Source organism: Rhinolophus sinicus, chromosome 16 (genome assembly GCF_057876585.1).
Source record: "Rhinolophus sinicus isolate RSI-liver-muscle chromosome 16, RSI-T2T, whole genome shotgun sequence".
Taxonomy (NCBI): domain Eukaryota; kingdom Metazoa; phylum Chordata; class Mammalia; order Chiroptera; family Rhinolophidae; genus Rhinolophus; species Rhinolophus sinicus.
Genome location: NC_142516.1, coordinates 6,994,993 through 7,018,839, shown reverse-complemented (window position 1 = coordinate 7,018,839; position 23,847 = coordinate 6,994,993). Strand labels below are relative to the sequence as shown.

General features: G+C 55.2%; 2 protein-coding genes across 14 annotated transcripts; both read right to left on the bottom strand.

The window, feature by feature from the left end:
• Positions 1 to 569: 569 nt before the first annotated feature.
• On the bottom strand, positions 570 to 9,732 carry ST6GALNAC4 (ST6 N-acetylgalactosaminide alpha-2,6-sialyltransferase 4). 4 transcript variants are annotated; one of them, XM_019728665.3, is made up of 6 exons: positions 9,582 to 9,732; positions 9,074 to 9,160; positions 7,315 to 7,500; positions 4,654 to 5,066; positions 2,209 to 2,316; positions 570 to 1,282 (listed from the first exon to the last, which is right to left on the bottom strand). In XM_019728665.3, exons 2-6 carry the CDS (start codon positions 9,083 to 9,085, stop codon positions 1,093 to 1,095), a joined length of 909 nt encoding a protein of 302 aa, XP_019584224.2. In that variant the 5' UTR covers positions 9,086 to 9,160; positions 9,582 to 9,732; the 3' UTR covers positions 570 to 1,092. The 4 variants fall into 4 exon arrangements, with proteins under 4 accessions (XP_019584224.2, XP_088649373.1, XP_019584225.2 ...); XM_088793247.1 differs by lacking the exon at positions 9,582 to 9,732 and adding an exon at positions 9,483 to 9,501; XM_019728666.3 differs by lacking the exon at positions 2,209 to 2,316 and having other exon boundaries at positions 9,582 to 9,726.
• A 3,665-nt stretch (positions 9,733 to 13,397) lies between these two features.
• Positions 13,398 to 23,732, bottom strand: PIP5KL1 (phosphatidylinositol-4-phosphate 5-kinase like 1). Of its 10 annotated transcripts, XM_019728672.3 has the most exons (10): positions 21,089 to 23,732; positions 20,056 to 20,259; positions 18,768 to 18,818; positions 18,406 to 18,560; positions 18,041 to 18,165; positions 17,511 to 17,545; positions 17,366 to 17,421; positions 16,461 to 16,573; positions 16,019 to 16,172; positions 13,398 to 14,001 (listed from the first exon to the last, which is right to left on the bottom strand). In XM_019728672.3, the coding sequence occupies exons 1-10, from the start codon at positions 21,116 to 21,118 to the stop codon at positions 13,734 to 13,736; spliced, it is 1,191 nt and encodes a 396-aa protein (XP_019584231.3). In that variant the 5' UTR covers positions 21,119 to 23,732; the 3' UTR covers positions 13,398 to 13,733. The 10 variants fall into 10 exon arrangements, with proteins under 10 accessions (XP_019584231.3, XP_088649364.1, XP_088649367.1 ...); XM_088793238.1 differs by having other exon boundaries at positions 16,019 to 16,175; positions 18,406 to 18,818; XM_088793241.1 differs by lacking the exon at positions 21,089 to 23,732 and having other exon boundaries at positions 16,019 to 16,175; positions 20,056 to 21,067.
• Positions 23,733 to 23,847: the final 115 nt, after the last annotated feature.

Here is a 23,847-nt window from a genome sequence, read left to right as displayed (position 1 = left end):
TCTGTAAAGTAGGCTAACACCAGCCCCCTTCCCAGGGTGGCTGCATGGCCTTGCTAAGTGTTTGCTGGTGAGTCGGCTTTTCCCACTTTACAGGTGAAGAACCAAGCTCAGAAAAGGCAAGCCTCGGGCCTGCCCCACTTCTCCCAGCCTTACTTTCTTGAAGTGTAACCAACTCCAGAGTTAATAGGGGATTTAACTGGCAAAGTCCTTGGAATTTGACCCTGAACCACTGGGGGTGATGTGGGGTGGAGGAATTTCCTTCCCACTGAGTCGTTTTTTCCTAGGCCCCAGACCCTCCTCCCAGTGCCCACTGGGAGCAGAAAACGGAGTCCCATGGGTGCCTCTGAGTTGGGCCATGGAGGCCAGACTCTCTAACCTGGTTGGGAAGGGGGCAGGCTCTTGAGAAAGAAACACGCAGGCAGATTAAGTGGCCAGAATCCCAGCAGGCCGTGGGTCTGGGGAGCGGCCCCAAGACTTGGTCTGCCCTCAAGTTAATAGGTTACAGGATTGTGGCAGGGACAGGAGCCCCAATGCCCACCCCTAGACACATAACCACACTGGAGACAGGCTTCCAGAAAACATACATTTACCTGTACACTCGAGGTGGCCCTGGCAGTCACAGTTCAAAGGCCCCTTCGCCCAAAGAACCCCAAACTCTGGGCTGCCCTGACCAGGGCAACCAGCCTGGGAAGTGTGGCACCAAAGGTGGGTGGAGGAGGAGTGTAGAGAGGAAGGACCAGGGCTAGTGCAAGGTTGAAGGTCATGAAGCTGGTGAGTGGGGAACCACCAGCCCTGGGGGCAAAGGCCACTGGACAGACCCGGAGGTGGGATGAACCCCCAAACAAAGATTCAGATTACTCAGGGAGTAGGGGTGGGGAGGAGAACACAAAGGTCACCACAGACCCGCTTCTCCCCTTCAAGTCTGGAGGCCCGAGATGGCTCCAAGTGTCCCCAGGGTTGGACAGGAAGGAGTGCTAGGTCCACTTGACATGTGGCAGAGGCAGGATCCATAAGTTACTAATAAATGCTTTTGGTGGAGTGTGAATAGAACAGAGGCCTGGTGAAGGCATTGAGGTCGGCTGGGCAATGGGGCTACTGGGTCCTCCAGGATGGGTGGGCAAACACGATGGGCCTCTTCTTGGCCCAGCGGGAGAACACGGCCTTCTCAGTAATGAAGCGGTGGGCACTGCGGGGCGCCCGCTCATGGGCCAGGTACATCTGACACTCGTCCAGACGGCCCTTTTCGAAGTAGTGGTAAGGCACTGAGAGGTGGCTCTTCTCCCTGCAGGGTGGGGAACAGGGACAGGCATGAGGCACCAGAACTTGCCCTCCTCCTGCCAGACCCTGCAACTACCTCGGCCACCCCTCACTACAAGCCCCATGCCTGGTCCCAGAGGAGGCCAGGAAAGACAAGAGAGGAACAGAGCAGCTTGCCGATCCCAAAGGCCAGTGTTCAAGCCCCGGCTCCGCCTCTTGCAAGCTGGTTGACTCTAGGCCAGAGATGTACCCCGTAAACCTCAATGACCCACCTGTGAAGTGAGAATGGTGATATGCAGGCCTAGTCCATAGGTCAAAAGGGTAAAGACTACAAAGTGCCTTGCTTGTGCTGGGCTCATGGTGACGGACCCTTTGTGCCCTGTGATACACCCACCTACGCCCTGGCACCGTGCATGCCAGCGTCTGGCCAAGTGCCACAGCAGAGGGTGCACGGGCTCCTGCCGTCTCACCTTCATGCTCAATAAACAAGTTCCAAAGAGAACAGAGGGTGAAAACATGGGATCTCTCTGAACTTTTTCCTTACAATAATATTGAAATATAACATCAAAAGGTCGATGTAATATATCACTAACATATAATCAGCCCCAATGTTAAGTACTTCCGGAGATTATCTCTCTCTAAATGTTTCCATAACCTTCTGAGGAAGGTCTAATTATTTTTTCTCTTTCACACAGGAGGAAATGAGAGGCTCCAGGAGGTGGCGCGACCGGCCTAAGGCCATACTGGCAGAGTGGAGGTTGGCATCGAGCCTGTCCCAGAGGCTGAGCCCCTTTTCCATGGGCTCCGGGCCTGAGGGGTGTCTGTGCCTTAGCCACCCACCCGGAAGCCCACATACCCTGCACTCCACAGCTCCCAGACCCTCCGGCGTGAGGCCCCTGGTCCTCTAAGCCTCCCCAGCTCCCCTTCTGCCCAGGGCCTGGCTGGACTGACCTGCAGTAGCTGTCGCTGACCATTCCATAGACCACGATCTCTTCACACAGCTCTAGGGCAAGGATCATGGTAAACCAGCCGGTGCTGAGAAAGGAGCCTGACTGCCTCCTGGCAGGGAGGGAAAACACAGTCAGCTCGGCCACTTTCCCCGCTCAACTCAGAGCAAGGGGCTGTGTGGGGGTCCCAGCCTCAGTTCTCTCAAGGCACAGCACTGGTTACCCTCCCAGCCAAAGGCCACTAAACTTGACCCCTACAAAGGGGACCCTTGGGGAGGCTGAGGAGGGAACAGAGCCAGCCTGAGCCCAGCAGCAGGCAAGGGGTAGAGCTTGACATAAACCTAGCTCTGTTCAGTTCCTCACCACCCACACAGGGCTTGGGCAAATCTTTGGACAATGGTACGGGGGCCCTAGCCACATCCTCTCTGCGTCTAAGGGACCAATCTTGGGGAAATAGTGGGAGGTAGCAGAGCACAGTGGTTGAAAGTAGGAAGGGGGGTTGCCTGGAGTCAAATGGTCTTCGATTCAAACCCTGCTCTGGGGTTTCAGATTTGCTCGTGAACCTCTCTAAGCCTCAGTGAAACGGGGATCATTATAGGTGGTTATGAGGAGGGAAGACTGTCAGCCCAGCAGCCTTCCCCCCTCCCCCTCGCATGGCTCCACACCTAACTCAGAACAAGGAGCTGTGTGGCCACCCCAGGCCTTTAGTCTCTCAAGGTATCAGCACTGGTTACTCTCTCAGCTGAGAGCCACTCATTTCTACCTCTACAGAGGCATTATGAGGTGATTCATTTACTCAAATTGAGCACCTCCCAAACCCTGTTCTGGCCAGGAACCTGCTACACCCAATGCTAACATCCTGAACGGAGGAGGCTGCTGGAAGAGAACAGCTGAGAGGACAAGGAAACAAAAGAATGGGGATAAAGAATATCAGATGGGGGCTGGCCCGGTGGCTCAGGCGGTTGGAGTTCCGTGCTCCTAACTCCGAAGGCTGCCTATTTGATTCCCACATGGGCCAGTGGGCTCTCAACCACAAGGTTGCCAGTTCAATTCCTCGAGTCCCGCAAGGGATGGTGGGCTCCGCCCCCTGCAACTAAGATTGAACATGGCACCTTGAGCTGAGCTGTAGCTGAACTCCCGAATGGCTCAGTTGGTTGGAGCGAGTCCTCTCAACCACAAGGTTGCCGGTTCGACTCCCGCAAGGGATGGTGGGCTGTGCCCCCTGCAACTAGCAACGGCAACTGGACCTGGAGCTGAGCTGCACACAACTAAGACTGAAAGGACAACAACTTGAAGCTGAACGGCACCCTCCTCCACAACTAAGATTGAAAAGACAACAACTTGACTTGGAAATAAAGGCCTGGAAGCACACACTGTTCCCCAATAAAGTCCTGTTCCCCTTCCCCAATAAAATCTTTAAAAAAAAAAAATACAAAGAAACCAAAAAAAAAAAAAAGGGAGGTGATCATCAGATAGGGTGGTGAGGGAGGGCTTCTCTGAGGAAGTGACATTCCACCCATGCCATTCGGCAAGAAGGGGTCAGTTATGGGGAGATTTGGGAGAATGTTCTAGGTGGAGGAAACAACATATGCAAAGGCATGTGAGAACCAGTGTGGATGTCTGAGGAAGCCCAGACGGCCGATATGGCTGGAGACGAGGTCACAGAGGCAGGCAGGGGCCAAATCATACAAGGCCTGTAGGCCAGAGGAGGGAAGGAGGTGGGAGTCTGGACTTTATTCTCCATGTGAAGTGAAGCTACTGTCGGGTTGAGAGCAGGTGACTGATGGGATGAATTTACTGGGACAGCTGGAGCTCAGATGGCAGGGGGCAAGGGTGGCAGCAGGGATACCAGTGAGGGGAGTGCTGCAAGGGCAGGGGAGGATGGTGGCCCCTGTGGGCACAGAAGGAGATGCAAGAGTCCATTGTATGTGGTAGGTGATAGAACAAAGGGAATTGGGGACAAAGCCCAAGTGTTTGGCTGGAAAACTGGAAGCTAGCAGCTGTATTTCCTGAGCTGGGGAGGCAGGAGAGGAGCCAAGGAGAAGGTGCGGATAAAATGAGATCTTGAAGGCAAACTCGCAAGCCAGTGTCTGGTGCATGAAGAGGGCTGTCAGTACTGTAACCGTCCCTTTCATTTTCTGGAAGGGACCAACTCAGATCTCAGAGCATCTCCTCCAGAAGGAAGAGCTCCCTGACACTCCCCCACTCTGGTCAGTGCTCCTAAGGCCGAATGCCCCTCACCACCATTCAGGATCCTTGATCTATGCGATAATCTGATGAACGGCAGTCGCTCTGATTCCTGTTCCCCAGTAGAGGGCAGGACCAGGTCTGCCTCCATCACTGCTCATGCCCAGCACCTGATGGAGCAGACCCTTGATGGACAAGAAGCTCCTGGAGAAGGCAGGCCCACAGCCACCAGGGAGACCCCTGCAGGCGGGTCCTAGCTCACCGGTTCTTCCCGGTCTCGTCCTGGAAGACCTGGTCGCAGTAGGCCATCATGCGCTCGGTGAACGTGTACATCTGCAGGCCCGGGTACATCTTGGTGAGCTGCAGCAGCGTGCGGTACGTGCGGCCCCCGAGCGCCCGGTCCATGTGCTTCCCCTGACCCCACACCACATAGAGTGTGTCGTGGGCCTGCTGGAAATAGTGTGAGTAGTTGCGAAGCAGCAGCGGTACAGTCGTGTGCGAGATCACGCGCAGGGTGCTGCGCTGGCCCACGTCCGCCTCAAAGCCCACGGTGGGTGCCTGGTTCATGCGCAACACACACTCAGCACTGTCAATCTGGGCGCCCAGGCCTGAGCCCAGCATTTGGCCGGAGCTCGACACCACGGCACAGCTGCGGCAGGTTTCTCGCACGAGGGGCTGCAGGCGGGGGTAGACAGAAAGAAAAAGACGTGGGCATACAGCTTCCGCCCCTTGCTCCTCCCCCAGTAACACCCACGGACCTCGCTTGATCCCTGTCTCGGCTCCAAGTATTATACTTTATCAACCCATTTTACAGGTGAGAAAACAGGCTGGGCAGCTGGAGTGACTTTCCCAAGGTCATACCAACAGCAAGTGGCAGAGCTAAGATTCTACATTCAGAGCCCCATGTTCCTTCATCAGCCATATTCATGGCCTTCCGCCCTTACTGCTGAGGCCCTAACAAGCCGTTCATCATGAGTTCCTTATTAGAGCTACACGAGCACATTTTTACAATATGCTTAGAGCCGCATCTGGCATGGGCTGGGTGTCATATATGTGTGTGAAGTAAATATGAATTTCATCTCTTCAAAATCACTCTTAGGTCACTCCATCCAAGCCTCTCTCACATTGTGTCCAGTTTATAAGTAAAAGCAGTGTTTAGTGCCCATGACAATGTTAGGAACCTCTGGTTCTGAGCCTGAATCCTAGCTGTGCCCCTCCCTAGCTGTGTGACCTTAGGCAAGTCACTTTGCCTCTTTGAGTCTCAATTCCCTCATCTGTAAAACGGGGATAAAAAATAGCATCTACTTGACTAGGTGGTGAGGATTTAATTTAAAATGCCTGAAGAGTGATCCACACAGACCTAGGGCACAGTGAGGGCCCAACCCTCATCTCATTATTCCCAAGAGATGGAAGCTGAGCCAACAAGCCTGCAAATATTCCCTCAGGGTCAGAGTTCAGGGGTCCCAGAAAAAGACTTGCTCCCCACCCCAGGCCTCTGTGCCCTTCTAGGGGAAGGTGGGTTTACGGAAGCCTGTAAAGGCTGTGACTGTCATGTCTGACTCAGGGTCATTTCATATCTAACATCGTTTTGACTTAAGGACTCATGGGACCATATTTTGCATCCCAGCAATAAAGAACAAGACTTTCTACTTCTGCCCTCAGTTTGAGCCGGTCCTGACAACTGGGGTCTGTTCAGATCCAAAGTGACCACCAGCCCAAGGAGGTGTTCTGCTTGTCTGTACAAAGTCTTTGAAACATTGAATTAATCCCTAATTTATAAAAATCAGCCCTTTTGACATTCAGGACTTGGATATCCCGCTTCTCTTAACACCCCCAGAGGATGTGGCCACCCTGAGCCCACATGCCCATGAGCTCTGAGTGTCTAAAACGAATACTGGCCACCACTCTGGAAGATGGGACAGCGTCCACCCAGCCCACCCCAACATTTGTCCCACCTGGCCAAACCTGTGGGGCACTTGAATTTGTGTGCCCCCCACTTTCATTTCTGCATCTTGATCAAATACTTATACTGTACCTGTTCTGAACACTGTCCATGAATCATCCAGTTGAACCTTCATAGCAACCCTACAGAGGTAGGAGCTGCAGGACCGTCTTTTACAGACGAGGAGGTAACTGAGACTCAGAGGGATGAAGACCCGAAAGAGGTCTCCTCCAAGCCCAGGTCCCTGAGCTAACCTCCCTCTGACCAACACTCCGAGAGCCATCCAACTCAGAACCAGGACTTCCCACACTGGGTGTCGATGTGGGACGCTTCTGAGAAACCTACCATACGGGCCCACTGATATCAGGGTGAGGGGCGTAAAGTGCTCCAAAGCTCACCCGGCAGAGCTGACATGGGGTGGTAGGTGCTATGGGGAAGGGATGCAGCTGCCTCGTCACTCCTGGGCTCGTGTCCCTTCTCCCCATGAGAGGGAAAAGCCTGTGTGGACATGACTTTTACGTGTTCTCTCTCTCCCCAGCAGCAACCAGCACAAGGCGAGACCCATTCAAGGGACCAAACACACACTTGTTGAACGAATGGATTGTGAGTGTGGACAGTTAAATCTGAAGATACACACGAGGCACCCACATCACCATGATGTGATGATGTCTGTCTCCCCCACTGGAATGGGAGCGCCAGGTGGCCAGCCACTCTGTCTGACTCACCTTGTTTACCTCCTGCACCCAGCTGACAGCATCCAGGCAATACATATTTGTTGAATTAAAAAACCCATTTCCTCTTAGAACCTGGGGCTCAGAGAGGTGAAGTGACTGTTCAACATCACATAGCTGGTGAGCAGAGGCGCCTAGCCTGAGGTCCGGGCTGACCTGGAATGAGCCCAGTTTGCACTACCCCCCCAGAGAGTTGGGGGGCACCCTGGCAGCCTCAGCCTGCCCCCAACATGCTGCCTGGCCGACTCACCTTCCCATCTGGCACGCTGCTGTACCCGCTGAAGTGCAGGGGCCCTGGCACAGTGGGCCTGGAGTTGGTGGCGAGGTGGGAGTCCAGGCAGGAGGCCAGGCAGAAGGGCAGGCAGGCCCAGCAGCACAGTAGGGTGTAGATGACGGAGAAGCCCACAGAGCACAGAGTAATGATCAGAAGCCGACCCTGAGGAGACAGCAGTCGTGAGGGGGGCAATGCGAGTCCCTGGGGCTCCTCGAAGCTTCTACAAGGGGGCTGCACCCCAGCCTCCTGGGTCCAAACTCCGGTTCAGAAGCTCCTAGAGCAGCAGCAGAATCCAAAGTGTCCATTCAGCAGGACTTCCTGTGGACCACCAGGCTCACAGCACAAGAAGCGCTGGAGATCAGCCCAATATTATCACCATGTTCTAAATAAGAAAACTAGTTTGGGGTGAAGTGTGTAACTCAAGGCCTCATAGCAGGGTGGGGCCTCCAATCCAGGCTGCAAAGCCCGTGCTCTTCACCAGAAGCCTAGGTGTTGTGCAGCATTGGTTTATGACTCCCCACCTCTCTGGGCCCTCGGAGGGGCCCACAGTAAGTGTGAACTTACTGTGAGGACAATGGGGAAAGTGTTCCGTATGCTGCAAAGTGCTGTGCACATGAGGACAGGAGAGCATCCGTCGGAAGGGCAATCAGCCCCCTTCAGACCCTGGACTGAGGCTGCAGTGTGACCATCCCGTCCCCTCCCCCAGCTGACTCAGTGGCAGTCCGCCTAGCGGATGATCCTGATCTGGGTCAGCAGTCGAGGTGAGTAAGAAGGACAGTGGAAGGGGATGTCAGGGAGTGTTATTCAGGAAATGGTTTCAATAATTCAAAGGTGCCCGTCCAGAGGCTCTCCCTCCAGAAACCATGTGACAAAGGCCATTTGAACGAGGAAGCTCTCCTGGCAGGTTGGCCCTGCTGGCACAGTTTGTGAATGTCCCCACCGAGCCTTTAAGGAGGGGCCACCTGGTTTGGTGGGGTTCATGACCCGGGGCTGCCATCGTGTGCGGGGCCACCCTGGTTACCACCTGTTTCTCTGGGCTCTAATTTTCTCCCAGCCTGCCCAAGGCACAGGTCCCTCAGCCACCCATCAGGAACCACCTGGCATCTGGCTGGTGCTCTTTGAAAACCAGAGGTGGAAAAGCAGCCCCCACCATCATTCCCCCCCCCCAAGCATATCATGCCAGAGGCCCACTCTTCTGCTCACAAACCACATCAGCTTCTAAAAATAAGTCTCCTTTGTGTGGCCAGCTGTGTGGGATTGAGGGGGGGGGGGGGTCAGCCCGAGGCCACAGGCTCTGCTTGGCACCTGGTGCCCTGTGCAGGAGGGACCCAGAGACCTCCATTCCGGCAGCTGTGGTTGACTCCCCCCACATCGAGGGCTCTCTCCCACAACCAGGGGCTCCTGGGTGACGGCAAGAGCAACCAAACCGAACTGTCACACCGTAGCCCACTCCCAGGCAGGTGCCTCACCTGGGTGACCTCAAGGATAGTCACAGGAGGTGATACTGTTGTCTCCATTTTACAGGGGAGAGGGGCAAGGCACTAAAACCAGAGAGGGATCATTACCTGTCTGGGGCCACACAGCCTGCCAGATCGGAGCTGGACTTTGAGGCTAGTCTGCCCTTCTCCTCAGCTCAGGGACAGTGGGGTCAGAAGTGACAGTCAGTCCTAGGGTGGGCAAGCCTACTGAGGCTACTATGCTGGAAGCCACCTCCAAGCTCCCCACCCCCACTTACCGGAGCCTTCATGCTGTCGCTGCCGCTCAGCAGCAGTGAGGCTGCTGTCTCCAGGGCTCCGGCTGAGAAGGGGTAGGAGCCAGGCACCTGTCAAGACCCAGAAACTCAGAGCTGGCTCCCAAGCCTCAAAGGAAACTGCCCAGGGAAACTGAGGCAGGGGAGAGTACAGGCTGGGGTCAAGGCACATGGCTTCCGAGAATCAAACGCCTTAAAGTCCCCAAATACCAAGCAGCACTGTCCCGTCCTTAAGGAGCTGGAATGCGTGACCTTTGCGAACCCTCCCACCAACTCAAACCCCACTGTGCAGAGGAGGAAGGAGAGGCAGAGATGGGGAGCCCCGGGCTCAAGGTCACCCAGGGAGTCTCCATCAGATAGCGCCAGGAGCCCCGACTCCCACCCACCCTACTACCTCGCTACTCAGGACCTGGAGAGGCCTGGGGCGAGATAGGAGGAAGATTTCTGCCCCTCGTCCCGTTTCCACCGCCCCCTCCCCCAGCCGGGTGCTAACGGGTTGGGCAGGCTGGGGTGCGCCGGCTGCTCTCCATCCGCTGCTCGGAACTCCATGGCCCGCGGGCCGGGTGAGCCGAGCTGGAAGCCGAAGCCGCGGGTCAGAAGTGGCGCCGAAGCCACAGCTTCTGGAGGCTGGAAGCCGAAGGCACGCAGCCGGCAGCGGGGGCGGGATCTGCCAGGACCTAGAGGAGACAGGCTCGGGGGCGGGGTCTACGAGCGCCGCCTGCACAGCTGAACACGGAATTGCGCGGCCGGCGGCCAGGCCTTCGGCAAGAGGGCGCGGTCTGCAGGCCGCGGGCGGGCCTCAGCAGCCGGGGGTGGAGTCTGAGCTCAACATCTTCCTCCACCTTTTCCGTCCTCCAGCATTTCTTCCAAACTCCCGCCCAGGCTAGGGTTGGGCGGCCCGCAAAGGAAAGACCCAGGGTACCGCTGAACCCTGACTGCCTGGCGGTCCAGACTTGAGTTTCTCCATTTCTGAAATTGGGGGAAATTAAACAGGGGCTTGAGTTCAGGCAACCCTGAATTTCAAGCCGGTGGGGTTGCCAGATTTAGCAAGTAAAATATGGGACACCCAGTTTCTTTGGAATTTCAGATAAACAATCAATAATTAGATTAAAAATCTGAAATTCCAATGGAGCTGAGCGTCCTCTATTTTTTGTGGCAACCCTACCTGGACTGTCTCTGACCATAAGACCTTTACCTGAGCCTCAGTTTTTCTGTGTGAAGCGGAGATAATAACAGCGCCCATCCCCTCGTGAAATGCGAGTAGTGCCGGGAAGGAAGCTTGTGGCAGTCATGATTCAAACCCTGAGCCAGAGCTCTGACTACCTGCCTTCCTCTTCCAAAGGCCCCCTTCCCAAAGTGTCCTCCAAATCCAGGACAACCCAGTCTAGTGCCCTTGTAGATGCGGAAATGTGCCTTAGTTGAAGGCTCAGATGGGGTCCCTCAGGGATTTCAAACTCAAGTGGCTTCAGGGGTCAGAAGGGGTTGAAGGAGCAGATATGAGGCAATAGGGAAAGCGTACTTCCCACCTAAAGTGTTTTTACAAAATGTTCGTGGGCCAGAAAGCTCATCTGACCACCCCTGCCACACCACCTCCCTCTGCAGGGCCCTGGCCGGATAACCAGCCTGTGTTTCTGCTCTGGCCCCATTTCAAATTCCAGGTTCTGGTGTGGGCACAGTGTCAGGGTATCCATGTGGGGTATGTGCTCCCTGCTCAGCAACTTTCCAAGGCTCCCCTGTTCTGGGTGCAAAGCCAAGTCCCCTAAGCTGGTGATCTGGCCCTCTGTGCTTCTCCCCATCCTGTTAGGGGACACTGCTGAAGTGGCCCTGCCCCCAGGCCGCCTTTGAGCACAAGCCCTCGTTGTCTCCCCTACCCCACCCCGGGCACACTTCACGGGTGGTGGTTCAAGTTCGGTCACTTCTGTGACCCCTCATTCACAAGGCAAGGCACACAGTGGGTCCCCAAAGCCAGAGTCCTTCTGCCTCCCCCACGTCCTCATTTGTCAAGTTTCTCTCCTCATAGACCCAACCCCAAGGGGACAATGATGAGAATTTCCCTATGGATTCATCCATCACCCACAATGGCTGGTGAAGTGACGATTCCAGAGACGCAACTCCTTCCTTGCTAGGGCCGCACAGAGACGGGGGCACGCCCAAGTGTCCTGAGCTCTCAGAGCAGATGGGGCTCTTACATCCACCATGGGACTGACACCAGACAGTCCCACACCCTCAGGTGAAGCAAAAGCCCACTCTCCTTACTTTGACCAAGGCTCTGCATGGTCTGAACTCCTGCCTCCCTCTTAATCATCGTCTACCCACCTTGGCCCCCCTTCTGACCCCCAGTCACACTTAACTCATTCCTACCTCAGGACCTTTGTACTTGCTGGACCACTCTATTCATATGGTCAGTTCCTTGTTGTCATTCCACTCAAATGTCATGTCCCCGCTAACCATTCTATCAAACACTGCACCCCCATCCCTCCTGTCACACCTTGATTTCTGTTTTTCAAGTACTGTCACAGTCCGGAATCACCCTGTGTATTAACTGGTTTTCTTGCTACCCGCTCACTAGACTCCAAGCTCTGTGTGGGCAGAGTCAGGCCAGTCATGTTCTCAAGGCATTTCTAGCACCTGCACTATGCCTGGCACACACCAGTTACTCGATAACGTCTGTTGAATGAATGAGTGAGTTAGAAGAGCCAGGAGTCCTGGACCCCATGAGATCTTGGACAAGTCACTTCCTTATTTAGCTATAGGCGCTGCCTCAGAGCATTGCCAGAAACCCAAAGGGAGTGAAGGGCTGAGCCATCCTTTTCTAGGAGCTCAGGAGTCTGTGGCGCTGACTCAGCCCTGTCGGATCCAGACTCCTGGGAAATGTGACGGCAAACCCGTTTCCTGCTGTGTTACCCTACCACCACTGAGTTTTCACAACCCACCTACCCTCCAGGGGTGAGGGAAATGAGCTGAATATACGCGATGTCTCAACTTCCTGCTGAGCCAGACTAGAAATTTTCTGTGTTTGTGTCACCCCAGAGAGGTTTGTTGAGTAATCACCCAAGGGCACCAGACAACGAGGGGTGATGTGAATTATGTATCCATATCTAGATCTGGATCTCCAGGAACCCACACTCCAACCCCATAGCATAAGCTTTCCCTCTTCCTCTCCCTTCCCCATCAGCCCTTTTTCTTCCTTTTCTTTGAAGACTAATGGAATGGCAGTGTTTAGTGTAGCTAGGGGCTTTCCTAAGATCCCAAGTCATTTTGGGGGTCAGCTCTTGGCCCACACAGCCCCCCACCACACTGTCCCCACCCACTCTCAACTCCGACCACAGGGAAATGTTTCTTTATTTCAAGGGCCAGCCTCTCTCTCATCCCAAACCTTTGCTGTGCCCTTGGCCTGGGACCCTCCCAGGGCTGCTCCCGACTCTTCCGGTCTCAGTTTAGAGGTTAGAGCCGCTCACACATTAAGTAATTAGGTGAGGGTCCCTTCCTTGAGCTCCACAGCCCCATGCTCCTTCATAAGGCTTTGTCATGCCAGGTTACTTTTGTCATTGCCCCCCACACAGTGATTTCTGTGAAGGTGGAATCTGTGCATCTTGCTCCAGCCCCAGGTCCCCAAAGCCCAGCAGAGGACCTGTCACATAGCAGGTGCTCAATAAATATTTAATGAGTTAATGAGGTCCATTTTCATTCTTCCCATCTTACAGATTAGACAACTGAGGCACAGAGAGGTTTAGCACCTTGCTCTGGTCACACAACCAGGCCCCCGTCAGCTCTATAGGAAAGGCCCTCTTGGGCATGGCTGGATTGGACGATGTCAGAGGCCAGGCTGGAGTTTCCTGGAGGAGGGAGGGGCTATACAGGCACTTTGCTTCTCTGCTCCTAGTGAGTCTGTTTAGCCAGGGTTCTTGGTCTGACCACCAACCCCTGCCCGCATTTCTCAGATGAGAAAAATGACTCTCAAAGGAAGGCAAAGCTTATTCAAGATCAATAGTGGACTACAGCATAGTGCATCCCAGAGCGGCAGGCCCCTCAATATCCCACCTGCATCCCTAGAGGAGCATGAGTGAGGGGGCCACCCCAGAGGGAGGCCAGTGGGTCCTCCTAGAGCAGGAGGTAGGGAGGCCTGGGTTCTCGGGCTGGCCTTGCCACATACCCGCGCATAAGCCCCTTAAAGTCTCTGGCCCTCAGTTTCCCCATCTGAACTACAAGGGGGCAGGGCTGGAGCCTTCAGCCTCCCCTCTTCCCCAGAGCATGAGGACAGGGCTATGGGAGCTGGTGAGTAAGAATACAGGCTCCTGAGTCCAAAAGGCACAGTCGAGTCTTGGTTTCAGCATTTATTGCTGAAGGATCTTGCTCAGTCCCTTCACCCCCTCAGCCTCCATTTCATGGTCTGTAAAATGAGAATAATAGCATTTTTTTGAGCATTAAATGAGCTAATGTGGGGAATCCCTGACACAATGCCCGGCACAGCATCACCATCAAATGAGGCTGTGTTGTCCTAGTATTAGCTGGGGAATACTACCCTCTAGAGGCCAGGAGTAGGAACAGCAGGCAATGGGAGCCCGACCCGCTGCCCCGTCCAGGCTTGAACCCGCTCTCTGCGTGTGCCCATTGTCCGGATGGAAAGGACGCGGGCCGGCGCTGGTCACTCGGTGTGCGCCTCCACCCACTGGTAGAGGCGATGGGCATAGCGAGCTGGGCTGACGGTGGAGAAGGTCCGGCCGGGGTAACGCAGCGTCTTCCATAGGTGCTCCAGCCGCTTGCGGAGCCCGTAGACAGTGGCAAGGTCCACGAGGCCCAGGAAGTAGCGTTGTTCGGGTCCGTCCAGGATGTGAAGGGCGTTGGGGGCTTCTGGCAGCAGCCGTCGGTTCTGGGCTCCCGGCTCATCCTGGCTCTGTACCCCTTGCACAGACCTGGGGGCCGTAGGGGAGGGGGTGTGGGGGGGTGAGTCCTCCAAGGGGCCCCAGCCTTGACCCTGTAAGCCTGGCTAGGTTGCCCCTAGTAGGCACTGCCCTAACGCTGTGCTTCCCTCGCTCATCCCCACACCTCCTGAGTGCCAGGCCTAGGAAGTGAGATAAACTGGGAGGCTGAGTGAAGTGTAGTTGATGGTCTAGAGCTGCATTGTCCAATATGTAGCCACTAGCCACATGTAGCCTTTGAGCTCTTAAATGTGGCCAGTCCCAACCGAGATGCGCCGAGTGTAAAAGACATACCTACTGAATTTCCCAGACAGGATGAGAAAAAAAATATGAAAGATCTCATAAATGTTTATATTGATTAGATGATGAAATGATAAAATTTTGGACGTACTGAGTAAATAAAATATATTATTAAAATTATTTTTACCTGTTTCTCTTTAGTTTTTTAAAGAGAATACTAAGAAATTTAAAACTACATAGGTGGCTCATATTGCATTTCTACTGGGTAGTGCTAGTTTAGAGAATTGGGGGTACACAGACACTAGCTCTGCACTCACATGCCACATCACTTTGGGTAAGTCCCACATTGGGTATTTCCTAAACTTCTGTTTGGGTGGTCCAACCCTGGAAGTTTCAGGGTGGCAGAGCTGAAACTTTGGGAACAAAGTCCAACCGCAGTTTGCATATGGTGTGTGGATTTTTTTTTTTTAACCTCAAAACGAACCCAAATCAGAAGATGCCTTTGACTGGGCCCCCAGTCCCAGCCTGAAGCAGATTCAGTTCCCTTTGTCTTCCTGAAGATGCTGGGAAGGTGGAAATGGGGTGTCACTGAAGGGTTTTAATAAGCCAGTGAGAGACAAGCCCCACCGAGCTGGTACCCCCTGCAGTGCCCTATTTCACATGGATGAGGTGAAGTGTGTGTGTGTGTGTGTGTGTGTGTAGAGGGGTGTTCTGAATGAGGGGCTGGGAACTGGTGGGGGTGGGGTTAGGACAGTGGCTGTTTACCAGCCAGCACAGAAATATTTCAATATGACAACAACCATTACATGCAAATTCGGGCTTACTGGCCAAATGTCAGCAGAGATCTGACTACGAACTGGGGGTAGAGGGCGAGGGAGAAGCTGAGCTAGCTTGGAGAGGCAGACTTGGGAGGTTCTGTGGCCCATGACAGGAATTCCAACCTCTGGTCAAGATGTGCCCAGCCCAGGCCAGCCACAGGGTGTAGGGAGCCGTTACCCTGGATTCTGCTCAAGCCTCCCTCATCCCAAGGTCTTCCTCTAAGGGGTGGGAATGGGGGAGAAGTAGAAGTCATTTTTCACTCATCTTTCCCACGCACTGAATCGATGGACGTATCTCCTTAAAGTACCTGTCTTAACCCCTATGTAAATTCTGTTCAACCACAGAGGTGGGTCTTGGAGGATTGAAATCCAAGTAACTAGCCAAGTACTAGCATGAATCCTCAGAAGTCATTCTACAACTTCACTTCCCCTCTCTGAGCCTCAGTTTTCACATCTTTAAAATAGGAATGAGCTCACCTTAATGAAGCTCATGGTCAGCTTGCAAGGCGTGACAGTTACCATTACAAAGGGGAGGACAACATGATGGTGGTGCCAGTGGTGATGACCTCAGGGTCCTAGAGGTGGAATTATGGGGTTAAGGGGCAAGAGCTCTTTCTGAGGCAACAAATGGGTCTGAAATCTGCTCTGAAACCTTCAATGGCTCCATATCCCCTTCTGGGAAAACGGTCGGATTCTTCAAATCTGGACTGAAGCCCTTGTCCAACTGGATCTTACCCACTCGTCCCCCTGCTGTGGTCCACCTGGACCCTCTACCCCTGCCAGCCAGGCTTCTCCCACCTTCCACCCTACACACACACACACACACACACACACACACACACACACTGCATTTTCCAGTCTTCAAGGCTTTGCCTATTCGGTTGCCCACCTCACATCTGTCTTTCCCAAGCTCTCATCACCTCATCTTGCCGTTGCTCCTGTGGGGGGCCCACCTGGCTGTGCGCAAGACAAGGCTGCTGCCCGGGCCCCTCTCATCCTTGTGGAGACAATGAAAGGCCACCAGGAGGCTGTAATCCAGCACGTTGAGCTCCCGGAGGAAGGCGGTGTCCAGTTCCATCTGGCGGAGGAGCCAGCTCCTCTGGGGCCCTGCTGGAGCATCAGCACCCCCTGAGTGCTCGTTGTGTGCCAGGCAAGGTGCTGAGGGCTCCAAAAGCATCTGCCCCAGGAGGGCAGGTGTCATTACTGTCCCATTTCACAGATTTTCATGCATAATAATTTACTAGCTAGTAAGTTGTGGAACTGGGATTTGAACTCTGCTCTGCCTGACTCCAGAATCCGGGTTCTTACTGACTTGGGCAGAGGGTAGTGCCAGGGACACCCTTCTAACTTCACCCTGAATGGAGAAGACCAGGCAGTGAGTGCCCCATGGCTCACCCAGGTAGATGGTCTTGCCCTGAAAGTTGAGGTCCTTCAGCACCAGGATGAGGGGGCTGCCCTCAGGGGCCGGATCCACCCATCGGCTCACCTCACAGCCTTTGATGTCATACCTGCTTGGCGAGGGGTGGGGGGGACACGACAGAATTCAGCTTTACACAGACTTGAGACACACAGGGACCTTCACAAGTTAATAATAAGAAGCAAGAGTTTCCACCATGTGACTGATCAAATCCTCAGCACAATCCCATTCCATTATTGTCCCCATGTTAGAGATGAAGAAAAAGGTTCAGTTTCTTTGACTTGCCCAAGAACACACAATAAGTAAAGGGCAGAGCAGGGATTTGAACTCAGGCCTTTGGAAGCCCAGTCCAGGTTTTACCCCTGCCTGTGCCTGACTCTCAGCACGTTGTCATTCCTGCAGGTGTCCCAGACACCGGGGTCCAGCCCTAGGCAATAGCACCAGGAGGATCAGAGGGAAGTTGGTGGCCATGAAGGAAGTTGGTGGCCCTGGGGAACACCAGTGAGGGCAGAGTCCGAACTGGCAGGCGCGGAGGGCAATGTGCAGTCAAAGGCTAGACTGGAACCCTTACTCCTCGCATAATACCTGTGCGGGCTGCCCCCTCCTCAGTTTCTCATCTGTAGTATGGAGGTGATACCAATGCCTACTCCTCAGGGTTGTTATGGGAATAAAGATTATGAACGCAAATGGCTCCACACAACGCCCAATGCATACGGAGTGTTCAAGAGATGCTGGTCGTGGGAGTGGCGTTTCTGACCCATCAGGAGATCCTGGGAATGTCCCTTCTCTTCCCTGGGCCTCAGTTTCAGCGTCCATCTACTGCTTGTGGGTGCTTCCAGTGGCACATTCTGGGTGGGCCGGAGGCCCTGCGAGGCCAGCTCACCTCTCAGAGATGCGGCTGGCGGGATAGAAGACGCTCTGCATGATGACGAAGTATTTCTGCGGACAGGGGAAGGGAGTGAGGGAGGACAAGATCTCATCCTGCAGCTGCCCCTCCGGCCCGGCCTCTTCGCCTCGGCCTCACCCACCTTCTTGCCCCGAGCCACCCGCAGACTGTGCACTCCTGGAAGGGGAGAGGGTGCCAGGTGAGGGGCCCCAAACTAGGCAACCATGGGTCCTTCCCACCCCGTCCCAGCTCCAGGCCACACCTCCTTCTCGAGTTCCTCTGCATCCGGAGCCCACCTCTCCAGCCTCGGCCCTAGAACCCTTCCTCAGCTTGGGTCGGTGTCGGGACTCCACCTGCCTCTAGACTCATCCCCCAAAGGGCAGCGTCCTGGGGCATAGCTCCGCCCACAACCCTCCCCCAGGACTGTCCACTCCCAACCCCGCCCCTTTGGGCCACGCCCACACACCACTAGGTTCCCCCTACGTTGCCACCTTGGACCCCGTGCGCCGAAGTCTCCCCGCAGTCGGACTGTCTCCTGTCCTGTCTGGGCTCAGGCTCCCCACACTCCCCCTTCCTGGAACCACCCTACTCGCTGGCCCTCTCCCCTCCTCGCTCTCTCCTTAACCCCTTCCCCCATGCCCCGCAGTCCCGGATTCCTGGCCGGTGGCGTACCCAGCAACCGCGCGAGCAGCGAGTGCGGGTGCCGCTGCAGGTGCTGCACATAGCGTGGCAGGTGGGCGAGCAAGGCCCGCACCTCCTTGCGCCTCTGGGTCTTCAGGAAGAAGCGCTGGTCGTGGCTGGGGGAGTGGAAGGGAGAGGTCACTAACTAGGCTCCCACCCGGCTCCCTGATCCAGCCTGTCCATGTGTGGATCTGTCTCCCGCCGCCTCCTCCAGCCCCCGCCCTGTCTGTCCTCCTCCATCTGACCTCTATCTGGCTGGGACTTTCCCCTGACCTGGCCATACTGGTTCTCTCCCCAAATGCCTCCCTCCACCGGGACATCACTCCCACCCTTCCCCACCCCTGCTGCCAGCTCACGACAGGAAGAAGCTGGCCTTGCTCTTGGAGGTGCTGAGGAACTGCAGGTAGGGGCCGTCGGGCCCCAACGAGGCCTGATAGTCCTTCTCCGCCAGGCCTAGGGAGTGGCGCAGCCAGGCGAAAGCTGGGCCAGCCAGAGTGCCCAGTTCGAAGCCCTGCAGGGGAGGAAGAGCACCCCCAAGAGTGTCCACGGAGGCCCAGGTGTGAGCAGTTGGCCCTAGTGCAGGAGGGTCAAGGTAACCACACACTTGCTGAAGGCCCTGAGGCAAGCCATCACTCCCACGGCCCACAGGGAAACGGAGGAGGAGAGAGAACAAAGATGGTACCAGTCCCCTCCCACAAAGCAGTCTGGGGCTTCCTACCTCCTGAACCTGGGTCATGACCTCAGAGAAATCCTCCTCAGTGGGTGGTCCCTGCAGGGAGGGGCAGAGGGGCTCAGAGCAAGCCTCAGTCCCCAACTGCCAGCCCCAGGATCTCCAAACGTCCAGCACCTGGCCTCATCCCATTCTCCCAATTTGATTCCTCCAGCAAACAGGGACTGCCCTGGAGGTGCCTGAGTTGGGTAGATGGGGGCTGCAGACCCTCCCAGGACTGGATAGAGGACGAGACAGTGACCTGAGGCAGGTCCTGAGTATGTCTCATCCCCAGCTGGGTCCCCAGCACCTGTCTCTGAGTTAAAGCCTGGCACATTTGCCTAGACACACACATTGGCCCAGTGAAGCCAGATGCCATCCCAATAAAAGGAGATGGCCTTACTGCCAAGGGACCTGCCTGACTCATCCTGGGAGGGACAGATCAGAGAAGGCTTCCTGGGGGAGGTGACCTGTAAGCTAAAATCTGAAGGGTAGTGGAGAGGAGGAGCAGGGTGCTCATAGTAGTGGGAACAGCATTGGTGGCTGCCAGGATGGGCAAGAGGACCAGAGTGGCTGAAGTGAGCCAGGGAGCGATGGAGTGTGAACGAGGCTGGACAGTTGGCCCTGGGCTTGAACCAGCGGGATGCCGAGGCCATGATGACTCCTGGGGAGCCATGGAAGATTTTCAGCAGGTAATGAGATGTAGAGGACTCCCTCTGGCTCCTACACTCTCCCTGGACCTCTAGGTCCCTGTGCCAGGGCTTGGCCTGTGGGATGAGGTCACACTGTGCATACATGTGCACACACACAAACAACACATATCCTCACCGGGGCCCATCCAGCTGCTGAGCTTGCATTTGGGTGACCCTTTCTGCTGAGCCAGCCTGGCCCCAGCCTGAATTCCAGGGAGGATGGGCTGGGCTGGCGGGGTGGGGGCAGGGTCCCTTCTCCACCATACACCCTGGCAGAGCTGAGAGGGCCTCAGAGACCAAGGAGTACAACTCCCACCCCCCACAGTCATTATATAGATGGGGACATTGAGGCCCAAAGAGGGGCAGAGGCCCATCTAGAGTCATACAACAACCACCTAGGTCAGGGGGTTCCTTACACCCCAACACATCCTGGGCTTTCTGGCTTCCTGGCCTCAGCCTCCACTCCAGAATGACCCTCCCTCCCTGCACCAAGCCCCTGAGTTCCTTCCCTTATAGCCATCTCTGATCCCCACCTCTGCAGTATTAGCAAGACAGCCCATCAGCCCTATCTTACCATTGGTGTGTGGGACAGATTGACCACTCACCAAGAGTGGGTGGTCTATAGAGACTTGGATGGCAGCCCACAGCCCTGCCTGCATCATACATGTCAGCCGGTGAAGCTCATGCCCCGGGTCAATCTCAAACAGGCCTAGGCGCGGCTGCTTGTCTCGTAGACGCCAGAGAAGGCCACCACGGCTGGAACTTGAAGTGGCTACTCTGCGTCCAGCCTCTGGGGATGGGGCCAGGACCTGGTGGCAGGAGGCACAAGAAGCAATGAGCATGTGGCAGCATCGCAGAGGAGAAAGACCCAGGTGTGAGTCCCATCTCCACTACTTTGAGCCCTCCTCTTTTCTCTCTCTGCCTCAGTTTCCTCAGTTGTAAAATGCAGATAATGCCGGTAGCCACCTCACTGGTTGCTGTGAGGGGCCACACAGTCCCTGGCATACATTCAGTACCCAAAATAGAGTGATGGTTATTATTAGCATGCAGTTCTGCAGCCAAACCTGGCCCAAGACTGTCTCTCACCAGCTGTGTGATCTTAGATAAGTCACCTAACCTTCTGTGCCTGTTTTCTCACTTGAAAAATGAGAACTATAACAACTTCCTGGCAGGTATTAACTGTTGTTACTGTTGAGTTTGAGCTCCGTGCACTGGAACCCTTGATAGGAGCTGTGATGCCAGGATTCAGTCACCTATTACACTGTCTACGCCGAGTTCCTCCAGGCCAGCGCAGAAGGTCAGCACAAGCTGAGATCATAGCTGCTGTCCCCTTAGTGGTGGGCACCCACCACGTGCCCAGCACTGGCTGAGAGCTTGACCTCCTAACAGCCCTATGAAGGAGGGCTTCATATCATCTCCATTTTCCCGAGGAAGTTAACTGAGGAAGTTCTCCTGGGATACACACCAGATTTATCCCTTCGTACCTGCGGTTCCCATGTGGGGCGTGTCCTGGTTCCCGCCCAGTGCATGACCTCTCCTGGGCTTGGATGGGGGTGTGTCCGCACCGCACGGAGAGGAGAGACCGACTCCTGCCCCACAACCCTTCCTTCTCCTGTCCTCCCTCGGGTCCGCACCTACCTCGCGGGGTCCCGGGCTCGGCGCGGCCATCGCCTCCTCAGCAGCTTCCCCGGCTCTGGCCGCGGCCCCTCAGCCGCAGGAGTCAGGCCCCGCCCCTGCTTCTGGATCGACCAATCGCGCGGTGCCGATCACGGCTACAACCAATCCGCGCAGGAGTGGCCGGCGATCGCCTGCGGATCTCCCCGCCCCGGCTGCAGCATCTTTCGGACAGCGGTACAGGGCGGGGCAGTGCCGTTACGCATCGGTTAGGGTCCCCCGGAGGTAAGACCCTCCCCCATTCCTCCCCTGAGGTGTAGGACTCGGGTCTCAGGGCCGCTGAGGAGGTGGGTAACCTAAATCCAGTCACGCCCACCCATTCTGGTATGGAATCCCCAACGACTGTTTTTCGGGTGAGGAAACTAAGGTTTAGAGAGACAAGTGCCTACCTCTATGTTACACAGAAAGTCAGGGGCATGCATTCATTCAACACATATATTTTAACACACTGTGGGCCAGGAGCAGTGCTAGGCTCAGGATTTAGTGGTGAATGAGGGAGAAACACAGCTGCCAACGTGATCTTTTAAAAGCTAAATCAGGTGATGTCACTCTCATGCTTAAAGCCTCCAGTAGCTTCCCATAGCACTGGAACAAAACCCAAACCCCTGGCCTTCGCCCATGCCCTTCTGCCCATTCTCCAGCCCTACCTCAGACTGCTCTCGCTCCACTCAATACACAGCCACCTCGCTGGTCCTTAATCATCAAAAACGCTTTCACATTTAAGGGCTTTTGCAAGTGCTGTTCCTTCTGTTTGAAGTCCTTTCCCCCCGATTTCCATTTGCCGTATTTCTTCTTGTCACCTTGGCTGACTCTAAGTGCTCCTTCCTCTCATTCTTGATCACATCACTTTGTTTGATTTCCTTCATCACACTTAACACTATCAGAGATTGCCTTGTTCATTTATTACATCTACCCCTAGAATGGGGGTGCCAGGAGGGCAGGAACCATGCCAGGCTCATTTCCTGGCACAAACCAGTGTTGGATAAGTGTATGTTGAACCAATGTGAGTAGGATGTGCAAAGGGCCTCGCTGCGTCCCAGGAAACGAAAGGGCAGCCTGGTGGTGGCTGGAGTAGGACAGAGCAAGCAAGCACGCAGGTTTTTGAAGGCCATGGTAGGGAGAGGGGTGGTGACCTGGGGAAGCAATACGTTTGAGAAAGATGACCAGATGTTTTTAAAAGATCACTGGTTGTTACAGTCAGTTTGGAAGGGACCCGAGTGGACAGGGGGAGAGCCACTTGGAAGCCTTTGGTGACTTGGGGCAGAGGATGGTGGTTTTGCATCACTAAGGTGGCTGGGGGGAAGACAGGGAGAATGGACAGGATTTGAGACTTGTGGATGGAGGTGGGAAAGCTAAGGTCAGTGATGTCTGCCAGGCTTTCTGGCTGGTGTCCAGAGCATGAAAGGGCGCAGGGAAGGAGGAGAGAGCCAGACTTGGGGGTGGGAGAACTCAGATCACGACAGGATGAAATTTGAGGGGCCACTATGACATCCGATGGGATGAGTGGCGAGTGCATATGCAATACACTGGGGTTCAGGAGAGAGCCAGGCTGGAGGCAAGCCTGAGTAAGGACCAGGTCACCTAGGAAGGGTGTGGGGCGAGGAAGCCTGTGACAACCCTGAGGAACCCACCCTCTCATGGCAGAACAGAGAAACACGACAGCCATAAAGTGCAGAGTGGGTCATCACACACAACAGAGCTTCTGAGGGTGCATCCAGCGGGATGTTTGTTACAGGCCATATGCGGTGTAGGGATCAAGGAAACGTGCTCTGGATTTAAAGACCAGCTGTCACTGGTGGTCTGAGTGGGGGCAGCCCTCCTGGAGTGATGTTGAGCAGAGTGGAAATGAGAAAATGCAGGCAGCAGGTGTGAACATCCTTTGGGAAGTTTGGCTGTGCGGGAGAGGGGGAGACCTGGAGGGAATTACTGGGTTGATGGAGGATCCTTTAAGTGGGAGCCTGGTGCATGTTCATGAAATGCTGGGAGGACCTTGTTGAGAAGCAGAGGCTCTTCCCATGAGAGGGGGAGCATAGAAACAGGAGGCTCCTGCTATAGCAGTGGGAGAGGACAGGACCCACAGCCCAGGTGGGCAGTTCTGCCTGGACTGGAGGATGGGGAGAGGACAGGGCAGATATGCCTGCAGTTGGCCTGTTCTGGGAAGGTGACGCCTCCACTAACTGGAAGAAGAGAGAACTCCAAGGTGGGATGGGATGGAGGCTTATGTTAGGCACTGTGAATGGGAGAGCCGGCTGCCCAGAGAGGCTCAGGGGGATTGCTGGGGGGCTAGGGCTGGGGCCTGTCTGTACTAGACCAGTCAACCTGAATACAGTGGAACCAACTTTGCTCTGGTTCAATAGCAGCTCTCACTGCTCATAGCTACTACTCAGTTCGGCTGCTGGTACAAGGGGTGGACAGGCTTATGCTTTTGGGGAACTGGCCTGAGGGTCCCTAAAGTTCTAGTGCATGCTGGCTGGGCTGGCACAGGGGAGTCATGGTGGAGGCTGACACGGGGTCTGGCAGCCTGCCACGCCTCCACAGACTCCCCAGCCATGAGCTGCAACAAGCTGAAACCACATCTGTCCCAGTTCCCTCCTGATCCTGTGTCCAGCATAGGGACGATCCAGGAGGCACCTGAGGCACCTCATTGCACAAACCAGGGTCTCTTGACCTGAGACTAGTGCGAGGCCAGCTCCTAGCCCCTCTCTGGACTGCAAGCAACCCAG

What these genes read in the sequence shown, in the direction of transcription:
- PIP5KL1 (XM_088793237.1), bottom strand. Translation starts at nt 20,292, where the DNA reads ATGCTCATTGCTTCTTGTGCCTCCTGCCACCAGGTCCTGGCCCCATCC. An exon ending in AAGGCCAGCTTCTTCCTGTC is followed by an intron (nt 18,166 to 18,405) that starts GTGAGCTGGCAG and finishes CCACTCCCCCAG; the next exon opens with CCACGACCAGCGCTTCTTCC. An exon ending in CTTGTCTTGCGCACAGCCAG is followed by an intron (nt 14,002 to 16,018) that starts GTGGGCCCCCCA and finishes TACGGCCCCCAG; the next exon opens with GTCTGTGCAAGGGGTACAGA.
- ST6GALNAC4 (XM_019728665.3), bottom strand. An exon ending in GCAGCGTGCCAGATGGGAAG is followed by an intron (nt 5,067 to 7,314) that starts GTGAGTCGGCCA and finishes CCCCGCCTGCAG; the next exon opens with CCCCTCGTGCGAGAAACCTG. An exon ending in GTCAGCGACAGCTACTGCAG is followed by an intron (nt 1,283 to 2,208) that starts GTCAGTCCAGCC and finishes CCCACCCTGCAG; the next exon opens with GGAGAAGAGCCACCTCTCAG.